General features: G+C 53.4%; 12 protein-coding genes across 12 annotated transcripts; 5 read left to right on the plus strand and 7 right to left on the minus strand.

The window, feature by feature from the left end:
* Positions 1-242: 242 nt before the first annotated feature.
* M421DRAFT_99972 (heat shock 70 kDa protein) lies at positions 243-3,408 on the minus strand (the record flags this gene model as incomplete). The annotated part of the gene is made up of 4 exons (XM_033598823.1): positions 243-1,436; positions 1,491-2,100; positions 2,150-2,270; positions 3,393-3,408. 4 exons carry the CDS (start codon positions 3,406-3,408, stop codon positions 243-245), a joined length of 1,941 nt encoding a protein of 646 aa, XP_033450247.1.
* Positions 3,409-4,368: 960 nt separating this feature from the next.
* Positions 4,369-5,543, plus strand: M421DRAFT_59253 (uncharacterized protein; the record flags this gene model as incomplete). The annotated part of the gene is made up of 4 exons (XM_033595669.1): positions 4,369-4,728; positions 4,777-4,998; positions 5,048-5,270; positions 5,320-5,543. The coding sequence occupies 4 exons, from the start codon at positions 4,369-4,371 to the stop codon at positions 5,541-5,543; spliced, it is 1,029 nt and encodes a 342-aa protein (XP_033450248.1).
* Positions 5,544-5,981: 438 nt separating this feature from the next.
* On the plus strand, positions 5,982-8,252 carry M421DRAFT_419028 (glycerol kinase). The gene is made up of 4 exons (XM_033591982.1): positions 5,982-6,545; positions 6,597-7,808; positions 7,871-8,070; positions 8,119-8,252. The coding sequence occupies exons 1-4, from the start codon at positions 6,369-6,371 to the stop codon at positions 8,183-8,185; spliced, it is 1,656 nt and encodes a 551-aa protein (XP_033450249.1). The 5' UTR covers positions 5,982-6,368; the 3' UTR covers positions 8,186-8,252.
* Positions 8,253-10,455: 2,203 nt separating this feature from the next.
* Positions 10,456-12,082, plus strand: M421DRAFT_99995 (MFS general substrate transporter; the record flags this gene model as incomplete). The annotated part of the gene is made up of 3 exons (XM_033598826.1): positions 10,456-10,710; positions 10,761-11,141; positions 11,201-12,082. The coding sequence occupies 3 exons, from the start codon at positions 10,456-10,458 to the stop codon at positions 12,080-12,082; spliced, it is 1,518 nt and encodes a 505-aa protein (XP_033450250.1).
* Positions 12,083-12,399: 317 nt separating this feature from the next.
* Positions 12,400-13,054, minus strand: M421DRAFT_3768 (Non-heme 11 kDa protein of cytochrome bc1 complex; the record flags this gene model as incomplete). The annotated part of the gene is made up of 3 exons (XM_033589814.1): positions 12,400-12,464; positions 12,517-12,633; positions 12,772-13,054. The coding sequence occupies 3 exons, from the start codon at positions 13,052-13,054 to the stop codon at positions 12,400-12,402; spliced, it is 465 nt and encodes a 154-aa protein (XP_033450251.1).
* Positions 13,055-13,259: 205 nt separating this feature from the next.
* M421DRAFT_419032 (DlpA domain-containing protein) lies at positions 13,260-14,156 on the minus strand. Its single transcript, XM_033591983.1, has 2 exons — positions 13,963-14,156; positions 13,260-13,914 (listed from the first exon to the last, which is right to left on the minus strand). The coding sequence occupies exon 2, from the start codon at positions 13,907-13,909 to the stop codon at positions 13,307-13,309; it is 603 nt and encodes a 200-aa protein (XP_033450252.1). The 5' UTR covers positions 13,910-13,914; positions 13,963-14,156; the 3' UTR covers positions 13,260-13,306.
* A 463-nt stretch (positions 14,157-14,619) lies between these two features.
* Positions 14,620-17,460, plus strand: M421DRAFT_419034 (ATP-dependent metallopeptidase Hfl). Its single transcript, XM_033591984.1, has 2 exons — positions 14,620-14,780; positions 14,842-17,460. Exons 1-2 carry the CDS (start codon positions 14,751-14,753, stop codon positions 17,086-17,088), a joined length of 2,277 nt encoding a protein of 758 aa, XP_033450253.1. The 5' UTR covers positions 14,620-14,750; the 3' UTR covers positions 17,089-17,460.
* Positions 17,461-18,699: 1,239 nt separating this feature from the next.
* Positions 18,700-20,823, minus strand: M421DRAFT_3771 (uncharacterized protein; the record flags this gene model as incomplete). Its single annotated transcript, XM_033589819.1, has 1 exon — positions 18,700-20,823. One exon carries the CDS (start codon positions 20,821-20,823, stop codon positions 18,700-18,702), a length of 2,124 nt encoding a protein of 707 aa, XP_033450254.1.
* Positions 20,824-21,367: 544 nt separating this feature from the next.
* M421DRAFT_59550 (galactose mutarotase-like protein) lies at positions 21,368-22,650 on the minus strand (the record flags this gene model as incomplete). The annotated part of the gene is made up of 3 exons (XM_033595692.1): positions 21,368-21,570; positions 21,622-22,212; positions 22,260-22,650. 3 exons carry the CDS (start codon positions 22,648-22,650, stop codon positions 21,368-21,370), a joined length of 1,185 nt encoding a protein of 394 aa, XP_033450255.1.
* A 651-nt stretch (positions 22,651-23,301) lies between these two features.
* Positions 23,302-23,659, plus strand: M421DRAFT_383060 (uncharacterized protein). Its single transcript, XM_033589876.1, has one exon. The coding sequence runs from the start codon at positions 23,398-23,400 to the stop codon at positions 23,593-23,595; it is 198 nt and encodes a 65-aa protein (XP_033450256.1). The 5' UTR covers positions 23,302-23,397; the 3' UTR covers positions 23,596-23,659.
* On the minus strand, positions 23,660-25,955 carry M421DRAFT_383074 (uncharacterized protein). The gene is made up of 3 exons (XM_033589877.1): positions 25,676-25,955; positions 25,545-25,626; positions 23,660-25,484 (listed from the first exon to the last, which is right to left on the minus strand). The coding sequence occupies exons 1-3, from the start codon at positions 25,699-25,701 to the stop codon at positions 23,724-23,726; spliced, it is 1,869 nt and encodes a 622-aa protein (XP_033450257.1). The 5' UTR covers positions 25,702-25,955; the 3' UTR covers positions 23,660-23,723.
* On the minus strand, positions 25,570-27,674 carry M421DRAFT_419040 (Metallo-dependent hydrolase). Its single transcript, XM_033591985.1, has 3 exons — positions 26,327-27,674; positions 25,676-26,266; positions 25,570-25,626 (listed from the first exon to the last, which is right to left on the minus strand). The coding sequence occupies exons 1-2, from the start codon at positions 27,428-27,430 to the stop codon at positions 26,060-26,062; spliced, it is 1,311 nt and encodes a 436-aa protein (XP_033450258.1). The 5' UTR covers positions 27,431-27,674; the 3' UTR covers positions 25,570-25,626; positions 25,676-26,059.
* Positions 27,675-27,934: the final 260 nt, after the last annotated feature.

Genomic DNA, 27,934 nt, shown 5'->3' on the forward strand with positions numbered 1-27,934 from the left:
TGAAGGTCGTATTCATACATCACTAGCATTGGGGGCAGTTTAGTTATTAAGTGGATTCTACTCGGGATATATTATCACATGCATTCCACGACCAAACTTTTCCAGTCATTATCGTAACTCGTCTGATGCAAATGAAACCGTGAAAAGGCCTTTATGGCCGTAAACTCCAAAGACCGCCCAAATGAAGAAGTCTATGCTCGAATGAAGAAAGACACAGAAGAAGACTCAAGGGAGCGATCCGCTTAGTCGACCTCCTCGACGGTAGGACCGTCATCGCCGCCAGCGCCAGGAGCGGCACCGCCGGGAGCACCGCCAGGCATACCGCCAGGCATGCCACCCTCACCACCAGCTCCGTAAAACTTCATCATGATGGGGTTGGCGACACCCTCGAGCTCCTTCTGCTGAGACTCATACTCGTCCTTGGTAGCAGTCTGGTTGTCGTCCAACCAGGCAACGGTCTTGTCGATCTCGGCCTTGAGCTTCTCCTTGTCGCCAGCATCGAGCTTCTCGTCGACCTTAGAGTCTGAGAGAGTGTTGCGGAGAGAGTAAGCGTAGGACTCGAGGGCATTCTTAGCAGAGATACGGGAAGACTCGGCCTCATCCTCAGCCTTGTACTTCTCGGCCTCAGCAAGCATGCGCTCGATCTCCTCCTTGGACAGGCGACCCTTGTCATTGGTGATGACGATCTTGTTGGTCTTTCCGGTGCCCTTCTCGAGAGCGGAGACGTTCATGATACCGTTGGCGTCAACATCGAAGGTGACCTCAATCTGAGGGACACCACGGGGCGCAGGTGGGATTCCGGTAAGCTCGAACTTTCCGAGGAGGTTGTTGTCCTTTGTGCGGGCACGCTCACCCTCGTAGACCTGGATGAGGACACCAGGCTGGTTGTCGGAGAAGGTGGAGAAGACCTCAGACTTCTTGGTGGGGATAGTGGTGTTGCGCTTGATGAGAGCAGTCATGACACCACCAGCAGTCTCGATACCGAGAGAGAGCGGCGCGACGTCGAGAAGGAGGATCTCGTTGGTGGACTTAGAGGAAGTGTCTCCAGACAAGATAGCCGCCTGAACAGCGGCACCGTAGGCAACAGCCTCGTCAGGGTTGATGGACTTGTTGGGCTCCTTGCCGTTGAAGAAGTCGGAGACCATCTTCTGAACCTTGGGGATACGTGTGGAACCACCGACAAGAACAATCTCGTGAACAGAGGACTTATCAATCTTAGCGTCGCGGAGGACACGTTCGACGGGCTCCATGGTGGAGCGGAAGAGATCCTGGCAGAGCTCCTCGAAACGGGCACGGGTAATCGAAGTGTAGAAGTCGATACCCTCGAACAGGGAGTCGATTTCAATGGAGGTTTGAGCAGAGGAAGAGAGAGTGCGCTTGGCACGCTCGCAGGCGGTGCGGAGACGACGAAGGGCGCGGGCGTTAGAAGTGAGATCCTAGTATGGAGTTAGTCAATGAATTTTAGGAAGTAATTTGATGGCATAGCTGACCTTCTTATGTTTCCTTTTGAATTCACTAGTGAAGTGGTTGACAAGGCGGTTGTCGAAGTCCTCACCACCCAAGTGGGTGTCTCCGGCAGTAGACTTGACCTCGAAGATACCCTCTTCAATAGTCAAGAGGGATACATCGAATGTACCACCTCCAAGATCGAAGATGAGGACGTTACGCTCACCCTCGGTCTTCTTGTCAAGACCGTAGGCGATAGCCGCGGCAGTGGGCTCGTTGATGATGCGGAGGACGTTCAGGCCAGCAATGAGACCGGCATCCTTGGTGGCTTGACGTTGCGAGTCGTTGAAGTAAGCAGGGACTGTGACGACGGCGTTGTTGACAGTTCCACCGAGGTACGACTCAGCGGTCTCCCTCATCTTGACAAGGACCATGGAGGAGATCTCCTCAGGTGTGAAAGTCTTCTCCTCGCCCTTGAATTCGACCTGGATGACGGGCTTGCCAGCCTTGTCGATTACCTTGAAGGGAAAGTGCTTCATGTCGGCCTGAACCTCAGCGTCGGCGAACTTGCGGCCAATAAGGCGCTTGGCGTCGAAAACTGTGTTGATAGGGTTCATGGCAACCTGGTTCTTCGCGGAGTCACCGATGAGGCGCCTGAATATGTTAGCATCCACCTGGACCAATTGAACGTGATAGAGCTTACTCTGTGTCTGTGAAGGCGACGAACGACGGTGTAGTACGGTTACCCTGGTCGTTCGCGATAATCTCAATGCGGTCATCCCTGAAGATGCCTACGCAAGAGTAGGTTGTACCGAGATCAATACCTGAAAATGTTAGCTGGTGTTCAAAGCACTGCTGTTGGGGGTGTACGAACCGATGGCAGACATGATGGCGGTTGTGTGTGGTGTGGGGTATCAAAGAAAAGAAACGCTATCGAGTGCTCACAAGTCGGTGACTTGATTATAGTGAGGCTTTGCTGAGGTGAATGTTTGATGTTCTTGGGGCGTGGACGAGCAACGGCGGGGTGGGCTTTTAAAAGCGGTGGGCGAGACAGATTTTTGTTAAAGAATCGCGTGGAATCGCGCAGAACAAGAACTTGACGGAACCTTCTGGTTGGCGCGCGGACACCGCGACCCGCCTTGAAACATTGTTGGAAGCACTTAGCCTCGTTTCCTTCACACTAACAGCGTTTGCGGGCAGTTGCACCGCCATTGTGCCCCGTTGAAGCTGTCTGAGTATTCTTTCTGCGACCGTTCTTCTGCGGTTGCTATGACGAAGTTCACCCCACCATGCACGGATAGCCCCACGTCGCCACCTCATCAGACGTTTGAAAGAACCTCGCCGAAGAGAGCCTCGTCAAGCAACTTCGAGAACATCGTCGAGGCATCTCGTGCAATCGTTCAATGGCTCCACGTTGTCGAAACAGCGAGCAAGCTTTGCGATGGTTTGACCAAGGATTGAGCCTTGCTGCCTGATAATGCACCGCCACCCAACCTGATCGCAGTCACTGTTTGCAGCCAAACAGCAGTCACTCGAAACAAACAATCACATCAGTCTTGGGAGCGCCAGAGTCAAATCCTCCACATATGAGGGTGACCGCTAGGGGTGTTGGTCAAGGCCCACCCATTATTCATCTGCAGAAGGCGAGTCTGCGAGTGTCTCAACGGCCATTTTGTGTTCATCTGAGCATTTTACATCGCTTCACTCTCATCCGTGCAATTTGTAGAGGGTCTCCGGAGTGCATTGATGGGCGCATCTTGTCGTGCTTGACGAACTGCATGTCGCATGCCAAGCAGCTCCGTTGAGAACAATGATGATATGAGCACGATGGACCTCCGGGATCTATTCACGGTATCACAGGCGTCTTGCCTGTGTTGGGTTTTGAATAGACATCTTATGGGAGCGTCAACATGACACATCAGATCTGGGTGGGACTTCCATGATACCTCCGGGCTTGATCATAGTTTCCTTAGCTGCCGTTGAACTGTGGCAGTGCACGAAGTACGACAGCGGATGGGTACCTCCAATATCTTGACAGTTGATCGACAATCATGGGCCGCTCCAATAGCACGTGCAGTTGCTGGGTAACGCTCGAATCGCACACCTGGATAGTACAGTGCTTCCAAGGCCCATAGGTTCTTCCTCATTTGCCAGTACGGCATGCTAATTTGATGATTTGTTCAACTGGCAGCCCTGTAGCCTGACACTCGCGAGTCTTTATGAGACACTTGACTTGAGTTGACACAGAAGCCCATTGCAGAATACTCGTCCACAAGGGACGTTGATCAGTGGTCTGCCATTGTGTAATCCCATTGATTTATCAAGTGTACGTGGTGCAGCGTTGTGATGTGCTCGTTTTCTGTAGGGGTTGAGCTTCAAAATTCGTGAATTTAATACACCCATCAATATGTTCAATAATTCATTGCACCACAACAACGCCTTCGATCACCCTAAAACTTGCCCAAAGATAAGAATTCGCACCTGAGTACAGTATGAGCGAGTTTTGCTCAATCGCGCACTGCATTCGGAGCTTGGGAGATAAATCCTGACGCCCGTGCGCAAGCTGTGTTGTTCCATTGTCGGGCGCTCCTCGTTGCAAACACATGTTTTGCGCGGATATTTCGTAGCCTACCATAATTGCCGTTAACGATGCCAGACAAGCAAGTACGTCACATGAGGACAAACCACGTCAAAGTTTTCGAGATAGACGTTAGCAGCAGCATTGCGCAAGTATCCGTATCTGCCGGGGATTGACACGTGCATGACGTCAGGAGATCTTGCGGGGATAGGAGCTCGATAGCTTGGTTAACAAGCTCATCAGTCGAAGATCGGTAGCTATACCAGACCTCCTCTTCCCTCTTGAGCGTTCAGTACCAATTGCTCGTTTCTTTCGTACCTCATAATATACCCCAGTCCGTCACAATGCTTCGCAACGGGGCTACGCGATTTGCAAGGTCGATCACCGCGTCCGCTGCGCGGCCATTCGCACCAACTCCGCGAGCGGCTCCTGCGCATCGATGGGTAGCACAATTTGGATCTATGGCAGCAAAGAGGCCACAGACATGTCAATTGGCACGCGTAACCACAATCAGGTCGAGTCTTTCCCGCCGAAACCTTACAGAGCATCAAAAGAAGGCCGAAGACCGATACGCACATGAGAAGCTTATCCCTACTCCAGAAACAGTATCCATGACCAGCTCGATTCATCCCATCCTGTCTGAACAGCAGACACCTTCTCCGGAGAAAGATATAGATATGATGGCCGGCGTCAAAAGCGATATCGTAAGCTAGGAAAGTTGAACCTACCTCGAAGTAAACTGACCTGGCCAGGAAACCATCAAGGAGACATTCAGTCTGAAGGAAGTACCCAGGGAGGCCTACTACATGGGCCTTGCAGGTACAATCCCTTACCTCGGCACCTCGTTAGCGACCGTCCTTTGCGCATACGAAATCAACCACTCCGTTGGCGGACAGGGCACATTCCTCTCCGAGCACACAGCCACACACCTGCTCCACCTTCTCGAGCCAATTCAGATTGGCTACGGAGCCAGCGTACGTTACACAAACACTGAGTCCATCCAAACTTACTGATGGCTTGTAGATCATCTCGTTCCTTGGAGCCATCCACTGGGGTCTTGAGTGGGCGAAGTACGGAGGAGTACACGGCTACCCTCGTTATGCAATCGGTGTTTTCGCCCCCATGGCCGGCTGGAGTGCTACAATGATGCCTATCGAGTATGCCCTAATTACACAGTTCATGAGCTTTGTTGGTATTTATTTCATCGACACCCGCGCGGCCCTCAAGGGCTGGACTCCCCCATGGTGTAAGTCCACCTTCAACACTACAGGCGACGGTACTAACAAGATTCCCAGACCGCGAGTACCGATTCATCCTGACCTTCATCGTCGGTGCCAGCATCGTAATCAGTCTGATCGGACGTGGCGAGGTCTCGTCGAAGGTCGGACGGATGCCGGGTGCTGTCGACCGCATTCAGGCGCTCCGTGAGGGATCGCAGGATCAGCTTGCAGAGGAGGAAGAGGCCAGAATCGCTGCCAAGAAGGATGCAGCGGCCAGCGACGACAGGGATGAGCATTGAGTTCTTGGGATCGGCAGGATCCATTGTATTTGGGGGCTCGGGGGTAGCATGTGGCGACCGCTCTTCGAGCTCTTGGCGGAACCGCACGCGGGCGTAACCGGATGTTTTATAGTATACCTCGAGCTTTGACAGTAATTACACGTCTAATTCTGGTTACTATGTGCCGTTACCGATGTTCCGGACATGGGGGTTGAGGCTCTGCGATTGATAATGCCATCAACTTTGGTTGTGGAGCGCGCGTGCTGATCGGCCCACTGTATTGATATCACAATGATCAAGACGCGCGGATGCATTGCCTAGCCGCACGTTGAGGCCCAGTTAGCAGATGCAACAATCGACGATGAATGCTTGGAACAGACGAGAAGTCGCAAAGGACGGCTCACCTTGTTTAGCTTGCTTGAGGCTGAGATTTCGAGCATCCACCTGACGTTCCGCTCCACGAATTGTTTCCCCTCATAGCTAAGGGTCCCCCCGCTTTCTCCTACACCAACCCCTCATCGTCATAAGCCCACGCGCATTATCGTTGTCGCGTGCCGATTTTACTCCGATTACTTTGCGCGCCGTACGATGACCTCTTCGCCTTTCTCTTGCACAGTCCTGTATCACTTTTTCTCAAGCCCTTAAACATCCTACACCATAGTTCGGTGTTCTTTCGCGCGAAAGGCGTCCCTCTTCGCGCATTTACGGCACAACCACCTCGGAACTTCAACCACCAATTGCACGCGACGCGCATACCGGAAAATCTCCACTACACGCGGAGAAATTAAATACATCCCACTGCAATACAAAGCAGTACTTCATAGACGCCAAACTTCTACATCAATCATGGCGATCCAAGAAATCTCCGCGAAGAGCGCTGAGCCGCAGCCGAAGCCCAAGGAGGTGACAGATGAATCACAAGATCAGATCCTCGATGAGGAGAAGCTTGAGAAGGTATTCATTGGTTCTATCGACCAGGGTACCACAAGTACGCGATTTATTATCTTTGATGGCATGGGCGAAGTGAGTGGTTCTTGCATGTGACCGAAGTAGCCGTGACTGACTTGCTTGCAGCCGGTCGCGCAACACCAAATCGAGTTCACTCAACACTACCCACAGTCAGGATGGCACGAACACGACCCATATGAGCTTGTCAGCACTGTTGAGACATGTATAGAAAAGGCTACTGGCATCTTCGAAGACATGAACTACGATATTTCAGACATTAAGGCAGTAGGGATTACCAACCAGCGTGAAACCACTGTTGTGTGGGACACCAACACTGGTGTACCGCTCTACAACGCGATTGCATGGCCCGACACAAGAACCAAGGGGTTAGTCCGTGAGCTGAAGCAGAGAGAGGGAGCGGACGAGCTGCTTCAGTTGACTGGACTGCCGCTGTCCACATACCCCTCGTCGGTGAAGCTTGTGTGGCTTATCGACCATGTCGAGGATGTTCGTAAGGCCTACGACGAGGGCCGTCTATCGTTCGGTACCGTCGACACATGGATTTTGTACAACCTGAACGGTGGGAAGGAGCGCGACATTCACGTCACAGACTGCACGAACGCTTCGCGAACGATGTTCATGAATCTGCACACCGTCCAATACGACGACAGGCTCCTGGACTTCTTCAAGCTCGACCGCAAGAAGCTGAACCTGCCCAAGATTGTCCCGTCGTCTTCACCCGACGCCTTTGGTTCCCTTGCAAGAGGTATTCTTAAGGGGGTACCAATCGCTGGCTGCTTAGGTGACCAATCTTCGGCGTTGGTCGGCCAACAAGGGTTCACACCTGGATCTGCAAAGAACACATACGGAACTGGTTGTTTCCTGTTATACAACGTTGGCGAGAAGCCAGTCATCTCGAAACATGGTCTGCTCGCAACAATTGCATACGACTTCGGTGGCAATCGCAAGCCTGTGTACGCTCTCGAGGGAAGCATAGCGGTCGCTGGTTCCGGTGTAAAGTTTCTCATGAACAACATGGGTTTCATCACACATTCGCACAAGATCAGTGATCTTGCTGCAAGTGTAGAAGACAACGGTGGATGCGTTTTCGTTACAGCGTTCTCCGGTCTGTTCGCGCCGTACTGGATAGACGATGCGAAGGGCACAATCTTCGGTATTACACAGTTCACGGAACAGGGCCACATCGCGCGAGCAACTCTTGAGGCGACTTGCTTCCAGACAAAGGCCATTCTCGATGCGATGGAGCTGGACTCCGGGCATAAGCTTAATATGCTGGCTGTTGACGGCGGTATGAGTAACAGCAACCTCTGCATGCAGGTTGGTGCTCCTATGACATCACATTGAGGCTTAAGCGCGTCGCTAACTTTCTTTCTCCACAGACACAAGCGAACGTCATCGGTATCCCCGTCGACCGCCCCGCTATGCGCGAAACTACCGCGTTGGGCGCCGCTATCGCGGCCGGCTTCGCAGTTAACGTATGGAAAGAGTTTGATGAGCTGAAGGAGATCAATCAGAAGGACCGCATGGTCTTCGAGCCCAACGTAACTCAAGAACAAGGCGCGAAGATGTTCAAGAAGTGGTGAGTAGTAATGCCGCCTTTTTCGCCGGACATCGCTAACATGATCAGGAATCGCGCCGTCAAGATGTGCAGAGGTTGGCTCGATGCCGACGAGGCCAACGGCGAGTTTTCTTGAGTTGTACATAGTTGAGCGCACTCATATATCCTAACGCATATTCTTATACCATAATGACATCCAGGATATATTCTCTAATACTGATAGACCTGCAGTTAGCGAGCAAGCGCAAAGACGAGTCTGCACCTACGCCCATGCAAAAGAAGGCAAGAGCATCTCGCTATCTACAACAATACCACAACCGAAGGAAGCCGGTAAGTGAGCCCGAGGGGTTGCTAAAGCAGTTATCGTTCTTCTGCGGATAGTGACAGACCGTGGAGGTCTTCACAGTCAGCAACAACACCCGCGCACTCTAGTCTCAATGGCCATGCCCAGACATAGAGTGAGTGTTCAGCATGTGGCTTATTGTCGGATTGTTCACCTCTTAGTCTTGATTACACACTCTTTCCACGAACATCAATCGACCGCTGTCAGGATCCCTGTCCTCGACTCTTATATTTCTCTTCTTGAATTCAGCACTCGACGTCGCGGCTGAAGTAGTTGATGACCTGGGTGGGCTCCTTGGTGGCCAGCACAGTGAAGGGCTGCGCGTGACTTCTGCCTCACGCTTGCCGTGCAGTGGTACAACAAGGCGAATAATTGCTCCGAACAGCCGAGGATAATTGAAGACAGTTGATGGTAGCTAGCATGGCAGGCTTCATTTGGACCCTCAACCTGTCTCAAATGCTATCCGTCCGCCGACGGACTACCTTTGCATGCTGTTGAGTGTATGGGGTAGTTGATCGTAGTAGAAGCTGATCATGCGGGCAGTCAAGACTGGTTTCAAGTATACGAGGCCGGTGTACCGTGGGTGAGAGTGCGGGTTGTTGAGGAGAGCTCAGGGCAAGAACGAGAGTAAGTAACGTTTGATCACCAGACTTCAGAGAGCTTGACGTGTTGCTACCACCCTAATGTCTGCCTACTGCTTACATCGACGTCAAGGAAGAGGAGACCGTATTCCCCTTGTCGTATAGGAGTGATTCAGGCCTCTTCATGCAATTTTGGCTGCGCCGGTATTATGCTGAAGGACTCTGCTCACAGCCATGCGCGGCAAGCCCTCGTAACGTCCTATTGTCACAACTCGGCTGGCGTTAATTGAGACGGTTGTATCAGGGATTGTCACGTTCAACGCATTCTTGAGTGATGAAGCAAGCATGTCCAGATCAATCACTACACCTACCACGGCGTCCGTAGAAGAAGATATCGACTTGTGCAGAGCGTATGGACCAATGCGCAGATATCAGGAGGAACAGCAAGACCTCCAAAGCCTTTTGAGCGTCAGTCTACAAAGCTAATGCTATCTTCTTGTGGCGAAATTGGTTCTAAACACTGGATTACGACCAGTAGGTACTGTACGTAGCCAGGCGTCCTCAGTGGATCTACGGAGCCAGTTGCCGCTCCATATACCCAGCGCCTTTGACCGTGCTCTGTCCTCGGCGGAACTAAAAGTAAAGTAAACCCCTTCCGCACCGGAGCTGTCCAGAGCTTTGTCGGAATCTCATTCGTATCCCGTACAAACTTCTCCAACCACAGTGCTGCTCATGCGCGGCTTCATGTAATGCGCACATGTGGCACCTGCACGTTCCCGGGCATCATCCTCGGACGTCAGCAGGCCTCTCGTCACATGCAATGGAGCAGCTCTCACATCTCGATAAGCGTCGCCAATGAGTCCGGGGTTCCCATATCACCAACAGCACCACTGCGACTACTCAATTTGAACTCACACAATGATCCTCGATAGCACGTTCTAGACGCGTTTCCAAACCGCTTCCAAGATCCTGAGCACCTCCCGGCCCCCCGTCGAACGTCTTCGGCGTTCTCACTTGAACCCCGCACCCCTCAACAACCGCATGGCACGCAACCCCTCACCAACACGCCTTCTCCGTTCCTGGTTCCAAGCAGCGAATCCGCTCCAGAAGCTGGGGCAGAAAGTATCGATACAAACGCGCCCCTAGCTTGAAACTAGAAGGTGGGTCCGTTCGTGGACCCGCCCCATTTCCTATCTTGGCTACCGGCTAATTGGCAGGCGTCGAGTGCGTGTGCGACCACAAACGCCGGACATTGTTCTCATCACTCTCTCAATCCTGTAGACATCTAGGAAGGGTTGGATTTTGATGCTTGACGTCACGAAAGAGCTAGGATTTGGAGAAGAACCATCTTCAACACCAGGACTCGAGCTCAGCGATCACCTGCCGCGTGCGGGCCAGGGCGATACAGCTTCTGCACAGCTCGCAACGTTTCCGTCGAAGAGAATTCTGGTTCTTATGAAGCTGGACGCATCTTGAGTCAACATGAATGACATAGCGCCTGTAGACACTCACGGCAGCACGACCAAGGAAGCAACTCAAGTCGAGGAAGACGTACACGAGGATGCTCAAGGGTCGTCATCACGTGCGACAGAAGCATCACCAGAGACGCGTAGAAGCACTTTCAGACTACGACCGAAGTCGAAGCAGACATACAGCCACACACATTTCAAAGTATACAAAAGAAGATGGCTCGGTCTAGCACAACTCGTACTGCTGAACATTGTTGTCAGCTGGGACGTAAGTCTCCCTCACCCATCCCCTCAGCATCTCATAACTAACACCATCAGTGGCTGACATTCGCCCCGGTCTCAACGTCAGCAGCAACGTACTTCTCCGTCTCGGAAACAGCAATCAACTGGCTCTCCACAGGTTTCCTCTTCTCCTTCGCCGTCGCCGCTCCGCTGGTCATCTGGACGCTCCACCGGTCCCCGAAGGAGAGCATCCTTTGGGCCTCCGGTCTCCTTCTGGTCGGCAACTGGATCCGGTATGCAGGCACACGCGCCTCAGGCGGCATGTACGGCGTTGTGATGTTCGGGCAGATACTGACTGGTCTTGCACAACCTTTCGTTCTGGCTGCGCCGACGCGGTATTCGGATATGTGGTTCACGGAGCGCGGGCGTGTGGGCGCGACTGCGCTGGCGAGTCTGGCGAATCCGTTTGGCGGCGCTGTGAGTCCGGCCCCACCGACAAATTCGATATGAGAGAGCGAAATTGACTGACGACACAGCTTGCGCAATTGATAAACCCGCTCCTCGGCTCCGTCGACAAAATCGTCCTCATCATCGCAATCATAACAACAGTCTCATGCATACCCTCCATCTTCCTGCCCTCGGCGCCCCCTACACCACCAACCGCCTCCTCCAGCTTATCCCGAACGCCAGTACTTGCATCCATCAAAGTCATGCTGCGCTCGCCTCCGTTCTACATCGTCTTCCTAACATTCAGCGTGTACGTCGGCTTCTTCAACTCCTTCTCATCGTTGCTCAACCAAATCCTGTATCCCTACGGCTTCTCCGAAGACGAGGCAGGCATATGCGGCGCGGTGCTGATCGTCGTCGGCCTCGTGGTCGCTGGTATCACGGCCCCAGTTCTCGATAGAACGCACGCGTATCTGCTTGGGATCAAAATCCTGTGCCCGCTGGTGGCGCTCAGCTACCTGGCGATGATATGGGCGCCCCAGACAAGGAGCATTGTAGCGCCGTATGTGCTGAGTGCGGTGCTGGGCGCGAGTTCGTTTAGCTTGCTGCCGATTGCGCTCGAGTATCTTGTTGAAATTAGTTTCCCGGCAAGTCCTGAGGTTAGCTCGACGATTTGCTGGGTCGGGGGGCAGTTTTTCGGGGCGTGTTTTGTTCTGATCATGGATGCGTTGAAAGATGGGAGGAGCGTGGATTTGACGATGGTCAATGATGGAGGGACGATTGATAGTGAGGGCAACATGCCGCCGGGGAATATGTATAATGCGTTGGTGTTTGAGGCGGTGGTGGGGATGGTGGTCTTGCCGCTGCCGCTGATGTTGGGGGTGACGAGGCTGGGGCTGGCGAGCGGAGAGGGGAGATTGAAGGTCGACGAGCACAGAGAGGGAGAGGTGGCCGTGGGGCAGGAGAGTTGACTGTTGGAGGATTACGATGCTGCGTAGTCCAATTGAGGTCTCCTTCTTGTCAATCGTAGCTTTTGTCGTGGCTGTGATGCTGGTGATGATATTGTGAATCTTCAATTTTCAAGGCGCAGGCCCAAGTAACAGTAGTGATAAAGATAATGAAATTACTTGGCATGGTAAATAGTACAGTGTTATTTTAAACATGACTCTGGTATTTACAGTCATCCTTGACGTGTCTTGTCGTGTCTTTCGGTCCAATGGCCATCTTCCGACTATCGAGTCATGTATTCGGCACGGTAGCGGTTGAGGTGGGCGAGGTATTGGCGAGTTTACTTGAGCTGAGCGAAGAGCTTGGGGGCAGCGCATGCGGTCGCGCAGTGCACGAGGTGGAAGACTGTCACACGTTAGTGTCTCGGTTCCCAACAGCGTAGGCGGTGGTGACATACACTCCTCGACGCAGTCCTCGCTGGCCTTGCCGTCGTTGTCGATCTGGCCGGTGACGCGCTCGACGCACTCGTCGTAGTGGTGCTTGGGGCCGTGGCACTCCTTGGAGTTGCGGCACTCTGGAGGGTGTTAGCTGCGATTCGCCCTTCAGTGGCTAAAGGGCAGATTCCAGTTTCGATTGCTCATCAGATGCGTCAAAGCGTCCTGACTGTGTAACAAAATTGGAACCGTCCATTGCCGCATTTTCGGAAACTCACCCTCCTCAAGAGTCTCCTTTGGGTCTACGAGCTCCTCCTCCTCCTCTTCCTCCTCCTCGGCCTCATCCTCGTCATCGCCGCCGTCGCTGGGCCTGTGTCCCTGCTCGTCGGACTCGTCCGACTTGGCGTCCTGCTTGTTGACCTCGGCCTCCTCGCTCGACTCCTCGTCGGTGCCCGAGGCGGGTGTCTGAGTCGATGTGCCACCCTGGGGAGGAGCTTCGGCATCGGCCGAAGGCAGGGCGAATGTGTCCCAGGCGGCGGAGAAGAAGTCGGTGATACCCATTGTGACGGTGGGGCGACAATTGAGTCTCAAGCGGGTCGGGTGGTGATGTAGACAGCGGGTGAGGGTGTCGTCGTTGCAGCTTGGATGCGAATTCCGTCGAACGGCCGTGCTTGGCGCGCTAAATCCTGTCATCCCCAACGAGCCGCAACTCATTGGATCCTCGAGGCTGAGATGCTGGACGCACTCTGGAATGAATTTTTGCTTTTCAAAATTTGTGTGAATTCATGAAGCAGGTTCGATTCTTTGGTGCAGCTAGCCGCGATGTTTCTTGAACGCCTCCTGCACGCTCACGCCTGCCTCCACGTCCACGATCACCTTCTCGTCGGCGCCCACGAGTTTGGGTAGGAGCTCAAGCAGCTCATCGACCTTGTCCTGCGGTACTGCAACCACACCGTTCTCAAACGGATCGATCATGACGATGTCGCCAGCCTCGACGGTCGTCTCGCCAATGTGCACAGGCACGCTGTGAGCGTGGAACTTCGTCTCCGCTCCGGCGCCGATAATCGAGGTCCCCTTTGACCAGATGGGCAGCTGCGTCTCGTTCAGAGCGACCAAGTCGCGCACCCTGCCGTCAACAACTAGTGCATGTGCACCGAGGTGCTTCATGCGTGCTGCCATGATGCCGCCCACGACTGCGCAAGATTGGCCTGGTGGTTGGCTGATCACAACTATAGTGCCATCCTCAGTGTAGTCTGCATACGGCCTCGAGTCTGGCAGATTCGAAGCTGGAGCATCTGCAGGTAGCGTGGTAGGGTTGGGGAAAGACTTGGTGGCTCTGGGTGCCATTAAGAATGTCGATGCAGGCGCGAGGACCTTCTTTGGCGCTGGCCCTGGTGTGCTCGCAGCATGTGGCATTGGCTCTGTCGCGTGTTAGTAGATCGTTGCAGTACTCACAAGATGAGTCGTACGTATGTTAGCTAGGAAGCCTGCGCCCGGCACGTTGAGCTTGAGCAAGCCATCTGCAACCTAGATTCGCTCAGCGTGAAGCCTGAATGTCGACAGGCTCACGATGCAACTCACGTCACATGCTGCATATTTGTACAGCTCCTTCCATCTGGGTGATGCCATTTTTGAAACCAGGTGACTAGGTTGTCAATCCGAGTGCTGAATGAACTGAAAGGCATGGGATGCTATTGGAGTACCCCATGTTCCAATGCTCCATGACCCCGCTAGGCCGGGGTGCTCGTGAGCTCCAACTAGCGTGCACTGCACCTAATATCTCAGCATGTAACAACAAGGTCGGTCAGGCACAGTCCATCTTAGTGAATAGTTGAGAACTAGCTATGTCTGCTGTCTCTCGAGCTCAAGTGCCCCAGCCAGTGCAAGTGGAGTTCACTCAGACATGCTTGCGTGCAGTGTAGAAGACATGCATCTTCATGAAGCTCCTCTTACTGTGCACGTAAGAGTGGGATTTGAAAATACCTTAATGACCTCCTAGCTGCCATCAAAGTCGCAGGGCCCACCTTCCGTTCCGGTGGGTGAGGCTCAGTTGACATGTCACGTGGAGCTACGCCACATGATTCAGGGTCGATCGGCGGAGCACTTATTCGGCGCTCTTCGATTCACCACCATCCGCTAGCGACACTGTCGCGCCGTCTCCCCAGACCGATGCGCCTTCGATCCTCACGCTCTTGTTCCCCGTAGTCTGGTCTTTCAAGTACACGACCGCGGCCTTTGCCGCCCTTTACTATTCAACATGGCTTCCACTGCACCCGCAGCGGTTCACGTACGTCGACTTGCCGCGGCCGCCGACATCGCGTCATTGAACGCCGCTAACTTATCTACAGAACCTCGTCGCCGCTGCCACAGGACTGCGTCCCACCATGTCTGCTGCTCTGAGGCTGTCGTGGCAGGCATTCGGGCGTACGCCTGCTGCCAACAGCGCCAGGCAGATGCACACCGCCCTGCCTCTCGTTTCCAGTCCCCTCGCCCGCAATGCATCCCTGAAGTCGCAGATCACAAGACATTATTCGTCTTTGTCGCGCAACGGCCCCCTCACGCAGCTTCGCCAGCAGCCCCGGTTTGGCATGGTCGGTCTCGGTCTGGCGCAGCAGCGCTCGCTCTTCGGTGGCCCTTCTCGGGACCAGCTTGCTCGTCTGGAGGAAGCCGCCAACAACAACCCCAACAGTGCTACTTCTCAGGCTTCGTTCTACTCGGCTGTCATGCGCGCCAACATGCCGCAAATCGTCATCGATCGCTACAACACCGGCCAATTCGCCACAAATGCCGTCTCGGACCGCCTCTACCGTCAAGCGCTCGAGAAGACGGGCCAATCTGCTGCTATTGGTAATGCACAAGGAGGCAACAATGGCCTGACGCCACAGCAGATCCAGGCCGTCAGCCAGGCTGTGGGCGCCAACATGGGCGCAGGTCAGATTGGAAAGGCACGCGGCGGCGTGGGCGCCAAGAGCGACCCCGTCTACGTCGTTGTCGAAGAATCCATGTGGAACGTCATTTTCAAGTGGGTCAGATGGCTTGCTGGCTTCGCGCTAGCAGCCTACGTCTCCTTGATCTTGATCACCCTCTTCGTTGAGACCAGCGGCGTCCTCAAGAAGGTCGGCGGTGGCACCAGCGCTGAGGTCCGTCCCGAGCACCAAAACACACGCTTCAGCGACGTACATGGATGTGACGAGGCCAAGGAGGAGCTTCTCGACGTTGTCGACTTCCTGAAGCACCCTGAGCGTTACAACAAGCTTGGTGGCAGACTGCCAAAGGGTGTCCTGCTCATTGGCCCCCCTGGTACTGGTAAGACACTGCTCGCTCGTGCTGTTGCCGGTGAGGCTGGTGTCCCTTTCTTTTACATGTCTGGATCTGAGTTCGACGAGGTCTATGTCGGTGTTGGTGCCAAGCGCGTTCGCGAACTCTTCACCACTGCTCGAGCTAAGGCCCCTGCCATTGTATTCATCGATGAGCTTGACGCTATCGGCGGCAAGCGTAAGTCGCGCGATGCCAATTACCACCGTCAGACCCTCAACCAGCTGCTGAACGATCTCGATGGATTCGACCAATCCACTGGTGTCATCTTCATCGCCGCTACGAACCACCCAGAATTGCTTGACTCGGCTCTGCTGCGTCCTGGACGATTCGATCGCCACGTACAGGTCGAGCTTCCCGACGTCGGCGGCCGTCTCGCTATTCTGAAGTACCACACCAAGAAGATCCGCCTGTCCCCTGAAATCGACCTTTCGACGATTGCTCGCGGTACACCTGGTTTCTCTGGTGCTGAACTTGAAAACCTCGCCAACTCCGCTGCTATCCGTGCTTCTAAGCTCCAGTCCAAGTTCGTCTCGCTGAACGACCTCGAGTGGGCTAAGGACAAGATTACAATGGGTTCTGAGAAGAAGACTCGCGCCGTCCCTCTCCAGGACAAGATCCACACTGCCTACCACGAGGGAGGTCACGCTCTTGTCGGTCTCTTCACAAAGGGTTACAGTGATGTGCACAAGGCCACTATTCTTCCCCGAGGTCACGCTGCGGGTATCACATTTTTCCTTCCCCAGGAAGAACACCACCACACTCGATCGCAATACATCCGCCAACTACAAGTCTGCATGGGTGGCAAGATGGCCGAAGAAATCATTTTCGGTGCTGACAACGTAGCTGACGGTGCATCCGGCGATATCCAGCAAGCCACACAGCTAGCATACAGCATGGTAACAGCCTGTGGTTTCTCGGACGTGCTCGGCAATGTCGACTTCAAGTCCAACTACGAGATGGTCTCACCCGAGACAAAGCGCCTCATCGACAACGAAGTCCGTCGCTTGATCGACGAGGCGCGAGTCAGCGCGAGGAAACTCCTTGAAGAGAAGCGTCCCGAGCTCGACCGCCTTGCTGAGGCCCTCGTCCAGTACGAGACTCTGGACAAAGCTGAGATTATGAAGGTCATCAAGGGCGAGAATCTGCCCGATCGTATCAAGTCGAGTCCAGATGCGCCGATCAAGATGCCCACAAGAGCGCTGCCGTTACCTGTAGCGCTGCCGGTGCCTGGTACTGGCAATGAGGGCGGGCCTCCGGGGCCTAGTGTGGTCGCATGAGGGAAATATTGAAATTGCCCCGGATCTGGAGCAAAGCATCGTTGCATCTTTGCATGCAGAGGCGAATGGCGTTTTGAGGCCCTCTTCCCTCTCGCTTCGAGCGTTGCTCGTCTTTCATTATGTATAATGCAGGTATAACTAGCGTGCGAAAGGCATTGCGTGGATCGAGCACTGCACTGAGCATGCCAGGTTGAGAGATGGAAGGACGGGAGACGTGTAACTAGACTGAGGTGAATTGGAAAAATGAAATACAGCTTCGCAATCGTATCTGTCCGGTTGTGTGGTGCGATGTTTGCAGAGTACTCTGACTAAGCCCTGCCAATACAGACTGCACGTATGCCTCCACCAGCTTTGCGAACGTGGGTACCAGTCCGACACCACAAAGTCAATTCGACTTCTTAGATTAGAGCCAATTGGCCATGCCATTAAGTCGCGTAGAGTCCTTGTAATATCGCCTGTCGCTCCTTGCGTAGAGACTTGAGATCGCGCCTGGAAGCGGAATACCTGTGTGGCTGGATAATTGGGGCAGCCGCTTTGCGTACAAGTCTGTATGTTCCGTAGCTCTGGAAGCACGGTGTGGGATGCGGTCAATGCCAGTCTCAACCCAAGCCTTTCTCAAAAAGCCAAATCGAGAATCGTATCGTTCCTCGGTGGTCTCTACCAGACCCGCAGATGTGAAGGCATTGCCTATCATCTCGGCCCAAGTAAGTGCTTCTCTTCAGATAGTGGACTGTCAATCTACGAAAGTCAGCCTTCAGTCGAACAAAGGCCGTTCAGCCTTCGGGCCACGCTCACAGCAGTTCTGATTGTCCAGCCCGACGTTTTGGATTCTGGGATATGAGCCCAATCCTGGCATCTCCGCTTTCTGTTGTATCGAGGGCCTTGGGGGGGGGGGGGGAGCTGAGGCCTTTCGGTGCACTGTCAATGGGTACTAGACCCCGGGAACGTCGTGGCGGGGAAGATATAAGTTGAGGAGGCACGTGGAGAAATGACTGGAAAAGGCCAGCTTGGGCCACGTAGGACTGTGCCTCCTCTCGAGTTTACCGATAGTCTAGGATTGTCGTTGACTCGCAGTGCTTGTTCCGTCGACTATTTAATTGTGAATGGGTGCACCGAGATGCTTAAGACGTCCAAATTTGAGGGAAAGATTGGTGACTGAGATCCTCATCTAGTCCGCGTAAAGAGTATCATTCAAGACGAGCAACGATTTCTGCACGGTTTTCTTGCACCTGCGATTCCTGTGCCTACCTCCCATCAAAGTTTTTCCAGGTCTACTTCTGATGTACATCCCTCATGTGTCTGGCTAAGTTGTCCGTTCGAGTCGTCGAGTGCGTGCAACCGACTGCTCCACAATAGAACCACGTCTCATTCCTGGTGGGGTACCTGGAGGAGTTGTATCGCTTCTCAAGGTCATCTCCAACGCGCGTCCTGAGACATACATGTCGCATCAACATGCAGATTGTCCTTCTCGGTCCTTCCGCAAAGTTGCTTTCCAATCTCTTGTGCTACGCGTATCCGTGCACTCCTGTCAAGCTGCGACAACCACGCGACACACGTGATCCTCCCAAATGCCCCCAAACTTCTCCATGTTCAGCACCATACAATGCAACATTAATCCTCCTTGGCGTCTAACCTCTGCACAAATGACGCCTCGGATGCATCATTTTCCCTCCACATGATCACCTTTCCCTTCCCCTTTCCACAGGCCTCCATCCAATCTCTAAAGGCCACAACGTCAACTCTAAATCCCTCAATCAACGGAATGCCTCCAGCCTTCTCCAATTTCATGACCGTACGATGAAATGTCTCGCCCTCTTGCTGTTCAGCGATCGAATACGGATCAACCGATGGGAGCTCAGAAGTACTGCTTGCTGCTCGAAGACTGTGGTGGAAGTTGAACTTTGCAGAATGACGCAGTGCTTGACCAAGGTTCTGGAGAGATGAGAAGCGCTTGACCTTGTTTTGCGTCGGAGTCGAAGTCAGAGTCGGAGGCTTGGCATCATCGAGGTAGATGGTGTGAAGGCAGTCGCTCGTGGAGGTGACGGCGCTGATATGCCAGGCAAGCATAAGATGGGGTGGCGTGCTTCTATCTGGAGATGTGTTGCCTTTGATGAGAACGTAGCACCATCGCCCTTCGCCGGTCTTTGCGCGCTGCGACATGCTCACGTAACGGACATGCTTAGGTGCTGCTTTGCCAGTCAGTCCGAAGGTCTGTTTGATGATGCCTACCGGAGAGCTAGACTGAGGCGGTGATGAGTGTGCTTCCTTACGACTAGGGTCTTCGAACACGTCGACTTCGTGGTATGACATCTCAGCAGCATCGCCAGGACCAAGGAACCGTACCTCCTTGTGTGGCTCAGTGCTGGTATCATAAAAGCTCACGGAGAGCAGTTGCTTCCTCACTGGTGGTGTGATGGGGTATGCGAAGGCTGAATGTATGGAGAAGAGTTTCGGATCGTGAAGTCGGTGGTACAAGGCCCAAATGGTGTGTGACCAGATCAGGAGAATGGTCAGAAGCGCGTGAGTGTTTCCTGCGAATTCAGCCTTCCATTCTGCTTCTGCATCGAGCGGAAGTACAGGCAAGCCTGTGGTTTTGTCGTGGCGGGAGCGCTGCGCCATAGGCGGACCGAATCCTTCCTGGGTCGTTGAGGAGTGCGCACGCTTCTTTGACTTTGTCGACTTTACTGGTGATGGTGCTTGGATGGTGATATGAGGCGGAGGAGACGAGCTTGTGTACTGACTGGATTGCACACTACTGTCGTCGAGAGCACCGTTGGCTTCCACATACCGTCTAGCGTAACGGCGAGCGATCTCATTATGATTAGACTTATTTATTGCGGGCGCGATACCTGGAGAGGGAAAGAGAACTGGTAACGATCCATATCTCTCCAAGATTGATGGATTTTTTGAAAGGTAACCGGAAGATTCTCTGTCGGCATGTTTACTCGTTTCTGGCGCGATGTGTCGAGAGCAAGTGGGGCGCAGTCCTGACAGCAGCTTCTTGCTTGTCGAGTGACGCAAAGGTGAAATAGTAACGTCGCTGCTACTGAGATTGGGAAACGGAAGGAGCGAGCTCGTACGCGGAGGGAATGATACTGGCGGTAGCGAGGGTCCACTTGAAGCACTGCCTGGTCGCGAGTCATCACTCACTGCGAGCGTGGTGCTTGATCCGTATTGCCATGAGCCGTAGTCCTCACCAGATGCATAAAATGTGTGCTGACTCGCAGCATCGCTGGCTTTGTCGCTATCGCTGTCAACGAAGGTGTATTGCTGAGCGACCGCTACGGCCCGCTTCTCAGATGTCCACTCAGGAACGTTGATCTTCAGCTTGCTGCTGGCGCTGGTCGTACTATCCTGTGTTAGGTTTGCGCGCACAGGGCTTTCCTTCTCCTCCAGGATCTCTGTCAGTGCCGTCTTGCTCTGCTGAGATGGCACATAAGTTGCGAAGCTCTCACTTCGTCTCGAAGCAAACACGTCAGTGGCATAAATTTGTTCGTAATCGGACATACCAGACTCGAAGCTTTCTGGTAAGTCGCTTGGCATGGATGGTGGGATTACAAACGGCTCAGGATCTCTGATGCCTAGAACCTGGTTCAGAGCCTTAGATGCGCGGAAGGTCCGAAATACGCTGTTCATGGCATCTGTCTTGCTGCGGTGCGGCGTCTTAGCTTGCGGCTTGTTGTGTAGATCAGCGGGCGGTTGATCTGGCGATGCGCTCCCAAACAAGTTCGGCATGGATGGTGAGCGCATACTGAACTTATCGAAGGCCTCTACGAGTTACGAGGGGGCCAGTCGCTGATAGAGACTGTGCGGAATCGGAGGGCGAGAAATTCAAGGACAACGTGGATGTCAGTGTGTTGAGTTCCGCTGTTTGTACTGGAGAGCCCAGATCGAATTTTGACCTTGATCGTTTGCTTGTGTGGTCACTGCTTTCGCCATGTGGCGCTCTCATAGTGAAGTGAAGGCGAGCTATGACTTTTGAATTTGACACAACGCACGCGGATCAGAATGCCAGCCATGAGGAAGTCGCAGTATGATGGGTGCGGTAGGTGAAGTGCTCGATCCTGAAGTTGCAAGGTTCTGTAATCCTATCAGCTGGGTGGAGATAATTCCATAAGGTGAACGTAGGTGTGTGAGACTGTCAGGTGATGTTGTGAATTGTCATTAGATATTAAATTGATAGCAGACCACAAAGCTCGGGCTCAGTGAAACATGCACGTAGACAGTGTCGCTCAAGCTGCCGCTTTCACCAGACTGCTGTGTCTTTATCACGGTTAGTTTAACCCTCAGTCGAGAAGACGTAGTCAGCCTCTAGTGTGTAAGCAGGGTCGTTGGGACCGAAGATCTGCCTCTTCTCGCGCTGCCACTCAGGCTGGTTGATAGCATCAATATAATCCTGGACCTCCATGACGACGCAGCCGTACTTCTCAACGGTGCGGCGACGGCTGTCAAGGCCCTGAGTAGACTTGATGGGAAGGGAACCTGTTCGCGAATTAGCACTCTGTACTCTCTCCGCCATGAGGGTAAACTAACCGTTCTGGCCACCGCAGCTGTAGACCTGGAAAGCCTCCTGGTCGGTGAAGATGTCGACCTTGATGCCGGACCACGCGCTGGACAGTGATGCAACGGGACCGGACATGCGCCAGTCGAAAGGTCCGTTCTGGTCACGGTTGACTGCGTAGCAGTTGTCATAACCGGTGCAGTTGTAACCGCAGTTTCCGAGAAGCTCGGGCGCAGTCAGGTTGGCACCGACTTGCTTGGGCGCAGACCAGAAGTCGTTGACGGAGTACTTCTCGTTAGGAAGGATGGTACCATCGGGAATAAGGATATTGTCAACACCAACACGCTGGCCGGAGTAAGGCAGGTACAGGGTGTGGTTCAGAGCAGTCGGTGTGTCGGGATTCTGGAAGCCGTCCAAGTTCCAGTAAGTGTGCGAAGTTAACATGATGGGTGTCTTCTTGGTAGTTGCAAGGGCGACAATCTTAATGTTCCAGGTGTTGGGGGACATGGTGTACGTGATGTAGCTGATGACTTCACCAGGGAAGCCCTCCTTGCCATCAGGGTCAACGATTGAGAAAGTGATCGAAGACTTGGTGTGCGCCACAACCGTGAAGTTGCGCCAATCTACAATAGTCAGAACATGTAATTAATGTATGGAAATATGAGCTTACCCCATCCGTCGACACCGCCGTGCAGTGTGTTGGCACCACCGTTCTCGTTGGGTGTGATGTGGTAATCAACCCCATCGATATTGAACGTGCTGTTCTTGATGCGGTTTGCGTAGCGTCCGGGAACACCTCCAAAGTGAGGGTGAACGGGGTCGATCGAGTAGTACGAAGCGTTGTCGAAACCAAGGACGATGTCGCGCTCTACGCCATCTTTGCCCTTAATGAAAAGGTTTGAGATGGAGGCTCCGTAGGGAATGAACAGCCCGCGGATACCTTCGGCAGAGATCTCGTACTTGCCATTCTCATCAGGACCCGAGGTGGTGTTAGTCGGGAAGTTGGACGGCGCCGCAATAGCAGTTGCCGCGAAAAATGCTGAGAGGAAAGCGATCTTCATCTTGGACCTGCGCCTTGGTGCTCAAGTTGAGATAATTGACAAGCTTTGCGGAGAGGTTGAGCGCTGAAAGCTGGGGAGAAGCTGGGGATCATAAGTAGTGCGTTCGTACGACTCCACGGACCTGGTAACCAACGCCTAACCACTTTCCTTCGCCCACCCGTTGCTCTCGCTAGCGCAAGCCCGTTGGCGACGTAACATGACCTTGATAGAGGCGGGTCGTAACCGCGTGGAGAATCGCGCTTTTCCCCGCACATGGGCTTGCCATGCCGATCTCTCAGGAACACGAGCAAACGGAGTCGGCGCCGAAAGCATAGAGAGCCGCTTTGAAGCCTTCAAAAGGTCGATTGGGCTTTCATGCCTTCTTTGCGCTCGTTGCACAAGTGTTGCTCATGGTGCTGCGACCTGCATTCCCGGTCACGGCGTTACACGTCGAAAGGGTGAGCTCTGGGGTAAGCTCTCCTGCTTGCAAGCTTCAGGGTTCAGACCTGCTCAGAAATATAGCGTCATCGCTTCTTCTTACGGAATATTCACCACCGGTAAAGGGCATTCCATCGTACGCCTGTAGGTAAAACGCCTCTCGGTCGGTTGGCCGACTCGCGGAAAAACCGGAGTGACATGGGGAGGTTGAAATATGATGCGGAGAGCGGCTGGGGCGTCCTTGCCATCCTTGTCCGCTGCTTCCAAGCTGCGAGGCGGGGAAGCTTGACCGTGCCACGCTATTTGCTGACACGCCAACGCGATCACGGGATGGTATACTACAACAGGCATTCAAGCCGCATCGCAGGCCTGTCATATCATATTTACACAACGCAATCTTGTTACCGAACACTCATTAGAATCGAAATTATCGTGCATGCCATCCCCTGGAAGAACACCGAAGGCCTTCTCGCCTCCATGAACGCAAGTGCTTCCATCACAAGCATCGCCGTAAACCCGGCCTCGTAACGTTAGCCGCCCATGGCACGAACATACACATATATACCATCAGCCATCGTGCGAGGCACTCCAGCCCCGTGAATTCTGTTAGCCCTTTCAAGCACGTCTCACATACTGAGGCAGCTCTCAGATACTGCCTAGACCTTGCGCTTCTTCCTGGCTGGACCGGACGATGACGCCAGGAGTGGTTGGAAAGGCCGCAAAAGGGCTCCGGCAGTGTAGGGTTCTTCGATATCGGACGGAAGCACCAATGGTTGTTCTTCGCCAATGTAGTTCACATGTGAACCACTTGTATGGGGCGAGAACTCACCCTCGTCAGTACTGCCGGTCGTGTTAAATGCAGCGGGTGCAATCGCACCGTAATGCGTTTGATTGAATAAGCTTGTCGGTGGTTCGTATGGTATGAAAGAGTGACGCTGTTCTGCTGCGGCTACTTGAACGTCCAAGTGCAGAGCGATGGAGTTAGCCCGGCCTTTTGGCTTTGGCGCATCGATCTGGGAGACCACATTGATAGCTGTCAACAGGCTGTCGAAGCTACTACGGGACGCAAGTCGATGCGTCTGGTCGACCATCTTTGGCTCTTGTGCATAGGAAGTTGATGCGTTCTCTGCTTGTACGGTTCTTGCGACGGTGTGTGGCAGGCCCTCAAGTGTGGGAAATTCCGATAGCGGTTGGACCTGCGGTGCATCATTTGCTAGAGAAGATGCGGACTGCGAGATGGAGGCCTTGGTCCGGCTCTGCTTCATTGTAGAAGGGAGAGGCTTAATCACAACAGACGTGGACCGCCCATCCTTACAGCTAGGGTGGTCGTCCCAGGCGACACCAGGCTTCTTGTGCTTTGCCCAGCATCCTGTCGTTGTCGCAAGATCGTTGACTTTCTTGCCCCAATGGTGTTTCTTCGCACCAGTCAGGGTCGAGAAACCCTTACCACAGAGAATGTGTATGTAGGGGCCTCCCAGGGACTGGCTACGATCGACGGTAGTAGCTGGATATACCTCTGCTATCTCTGCTACGTCCTCTGTTCGCAATGCGTTGGGCGGCAACCAAGAGGTGGGGGTTGGAGGTGCATGGAGATCCGCAGTATGCTCTTCCAGCTTCACTGTATAAAATGTGTCTTGCTCGATAGGTGATGGAATTGTATCACGTGTGGGGTGAGAAGTATACAGAGAGTGTGAAGTCTCCTGCTGAGGCGATGTCGGCATCGTGTATGACTCAGCATGATGAGGATGGGGCAAAGGTGCCTGAAGTTGATCATGGAACGGTAAAGTCGATGGCCCTTGTATATCGAAGTTCCCACCAATGTTTGTGTTGTTTGGTGGAAAGCCAATGTCATCACTCATCCAGTTGTCGGCGCGATTCGAATTACCCCATGGATTACGGAACGATGGGACGGGAGATGCCAAGAACTCGTCAACATGAAGATTTGTGTACGCGGAATCTGTATCGATATCTGTCCATAGGCGAGTGGGTAGGTCGGGTAGTTTAAAGGGCGGAGGGATCGGTGGAGATGGAGACGATGCCAAGGACTGTTGGCCGCCGAAGCCGTTTTGGTCATTGAACATCATGAGACTGGCCGACTGATCATTGTGAGGGAGCGTAAACCAACTCGAAAAGGACGGTAGACGCATCCGGAGTTCGTGCGCAGGCTGGAGATATTGAGGAGCGGTCTCCAGCTGGACTTGCGTAGAATGCTGAGTCGGTAGATCGAAGTCACCTGGTCCCCACCTAGCTGCTGGATGCATGAGTATGTCCATCAGTTCCTGCCTGAGATCGTTATGTCCCTCAAGAGTATCTAGTATGATCTTGTGCGTCTTGTGCTTGCTCAGTGCCCTCTGCCTGAAGAGGTCCAATGTCTTATGGACGTCGAACACCTGGAATGAGTGCTCCCCGAACCGGGCCTGGAAAGGGCCGAGTCAGAACGGATGAAATACGAGTCTCCTCTTTGTTTTGGAGAATACCTTTACGTTGACAAGAAATCTGATGCTCGCAGTTTTCAGCTCCTCGCGCTGACCTGTATCATCCTGCGTGTCGGATGGCAGCCTGCATAAAAGTCAACAAGGTTAGTTTTGCGGGTCCTAGGCCGGCTTACTGAAGCTCGGGCAGCTTATCAGACATTTTGGCGATCCTGGGATAGTGCGATGTCAATCGAGACGTGGCTGAGAGGAAATGTGATAGTTTGCGGTCTTCAAGGTCTTGGCGACAGGCACGGCTGCGGTGAAGTGAAGACAACGTGAGCGGTGTACACGGGCGTTTGTGCAACAGATTTGATATCTAATTGGCAGATGGCGGTAAGGCTGTCCGCATGTGTTTGTACATGTCCGGATGGTGAGACCTTGTGACACGTGTTGATTGTTGACCTAAGGACTGTAAACGGCAGCCGCGCTCACTAACCATGACGTCGGGGTAGTATACCGAGACTTCCTTCCTTTACTACAATGTAATCGCAAGCGATTTCTGCTTGTGTGCTGTACTCTCAGCTGCACGGTGTGGTGGCCTGGCCTCGGTATACCGTCTGTCGAACGGTGCCAGCGTCGTACACGACTTCAGCAATGCTTTTCCTGCAGCGCCACCCGCTGTCCATGCTGTCAAACAATACAAGATCTGCAGGCTCTCCATGCTTGAGACTAAGTGTAGAAGCTTCGTGGCCAATAGCACTCTTTGCACGAGATGAGACCGCCTCCTGCGTATCCGCATTAGCGCGATTTCGAATGAAAGGAACAAAGGGAATATTCCGACCTACATAGAGCAGCTGTACGTCCTCCTTGGTAGGTGCCTGATAAAGACCCACACCAAGCTGTGCAACGCTCAGGGGATCGCAACTTCCTTGAGGCGTGAAGGCATTGCCAACGTTATTAATCGCAATCGCAACATTTAGGCCATATTCTTTGATCAGCCGTATGACTGGCAGTGTTCCGCGCAAGTTATCTGGGGTCCTCATCATGAACAGGTCAGAGGTAGGCAGCCCAACGAAGGAGACATTGAGCTCGCCTACCTCCTGCTTTAGTTGGTCCCATTCGTCGTGCCGAAACCTTGTCAAGCGTGTGCAATGTCCAAGAGTGGCCTGTCTACCTTTCGCCTGCGTCCAATTTTGCTCCTTAAGTATCTTCAATACATCCCAGACGAGAGGCTGCTTATCTTCCTCGAGGAAGTAGTCCAGATGCAGGTCCAGATGTTTCCTGTGCTCCAGTGCTAGAGCAGATATCCAGCTGGCATTTTCCTTTGATTTGCTCTCATCGTCTTCGACGTACGGTGTCGAGCCAAGTGCTTCCACGTTCTCATTGGATGCTGCAGCCTTCATAAGTTTCCTGACTTCTGCGCCGCCATTATCTCCAGAGAACAGCGGAAGCTGAGCAAACGCGCAGATCTGAATGTTGCAGGCTTCTTTGTACTTCTCTCGCAGTTTTAGCCCCGCATGTAAGCACTTAAGTCCAACGACGCCATCCACTTCCACGAAAGCTCGCATAGCAGTGACACCGTGCTGTATGCTCTCCTGGATCAATTGGCTACCACGTCTCATCAGGTCCTCCTCTTCGAACTTTGCTTTCGCGGTGCTGGTAAGTACCATGGCTTCTTGGAAGTCGCCGCTCTCAATCTGTAAATCTTCGTACTTTGGGTCTTGCAGCAGGAAGCACTTATCCAGATGAATATGGGCATGACAGAGGGATGGGGCTACCATTCTGTTAGATCCGTCCAATATTCCGTCCTGGTTGAATCCAGTCGATCCGTTATGTTGAGTCACCGAGGCAATCCTGCCCTCCTTGATCGAGATGTCCCATAACTCAGAAGGCTGCTTGTCAGGTAGACGGACGCGCGTAATCTTGCTCAGGGGAGGTGTGTACGGCATCTTGTAACGTGACTGATCTGAGGCTCGAGAAGTATGAATGATAGATCAGGCTTGCACAAGGAGATGGAGGATGGATGATGACGCCGAGATAGAGATGGAGATTCGGACAGCTATACCTACCTAGCTTGATGCGTGATGATATCTATGCGCGTCGCTGATCGTCAGTCGCCAAGGAGTACGAACAGAGACAGTGAACAGCTCGAAGAGGCATCATGAAGCCTTGTACAGCATCCGTCAACTTCCATTGAACAACAAAACGAGTTTGCATGATGATTGAAGATGCTGAGACACTGTTGAGTGCAGATGCGGCGTTCCCAGCCAGTGGCGGTGCCCCGCCTTCAGCGTTTAGGGGGGCGGCGTGCCAATCATTATCAGCCCTGTGCACAGCTACCTTGACGCGTTTCCTAGACGCTCCTTCCTTCATCTCGCATCCATCGAGGAAGTCGCGACCCCATCCTCGCTGTCGTCCTACAAAGTTGTTGCTCGCCCAAAATGCAGCAGGCG

This window comes from Didymella exigua (genome assembly GCF_010094145.1).
Source record: "Didymella exigua CBS 183.55 unplaced genomic scaffold M421scaffold_9, whole genome shotgun sequence".
NCBI classification, from domain to species: domain Eukaryota; kingdom Fungi; phylum Ascomycota; class Dothideomycetes; order Pleosporales; family Didymellaceae; genus Didymella; species Didymella exigua.

Bases quoted from the DNA above. Each gene is read 5' to 3' on its own strand.
- M421DRAFT_419028 (XM_033591982.1), top strand. From the start codon at position 6,369: ATGGCGATCCAAGAAATCTCCGCGAAGAGCGCTGAGCCGCAGCCGAAG. The intron at 6,546-6,596 runs GTGAGTGGTTCT...ACTTGCTTGCAG, and splicing joins TCTTTGATGGCATGGGCGAA to CCGGTCGCGCAACACCAAAT. The intron at 7,809-7,870 runs GTTGGTGCTCCT...CTTTCTCCACAG, and splicing joins ACAGCAACCTCTGCATGCAG to ACACAAGCGAACGTCATCGG.
- M421DRAFT_419032 (XM_033591983.1), bottom strand. From the start codon at position 13,909: ATGCCACATGCTGCGAGCACACCAGGGCCAGCGCCAAAGAAGGTCCTC.
- M421DRAFT_419034 (XM_033591984.1), top strand. From the start codon at position 14,751: ATGGCTTCCACTGCACCCGCAGCGGTTCAC. The intron at 14,781-14,841 runs GTACGTCGACTT...ACTTATCTACAG, and splicing joins CTGCACCCGCAGCGGTTCAC to AACCTCGTCGCCGCTGCCAC.
- M421DRAFT_383060 (XM_033589876.1), top strand. From the start codon at position 23,398: ATGGTATACTACAACAGGCATTCAAGCCGCATCGCAGGCCTGTCATAT.
- M421DRAFT_383074 (XM_033589877.1), bottom strand. From the start codon at position 25,701: ATGTCTGATAAGCTGCCCGAGCTTCA. The intron at 25,627-25,675 runs GTAAGCCGGCCT...ACTTTTATGCAG, and splicing joins GATAAGCTGCCCGAGCTTCA to GCTGCCATCCGACACGCAGG. The intron at 25,485-25,544 runs GTATTCTCCAAA...GGCCCTTTCCAG, and splicing joins GATTTCTTGTCAACGTAAAG to GCCCGGTTCGGGGAGCACTC.
- M421DRAFT_419040 (XM_033591985.1), bottom strand. From the start codon at position 27,430: ATGCCGTACACACCTCCCCTGAGCAAGATTACGCGCGTCCGTCTACCT. The intron at 26,267-26,326 runs GTAGGTCGGAAT...GCGGATACGCAG, and splicing joins AGGACGTACAGCTGCTCTAT to GAGGCGGTCTCATCTCGTGC.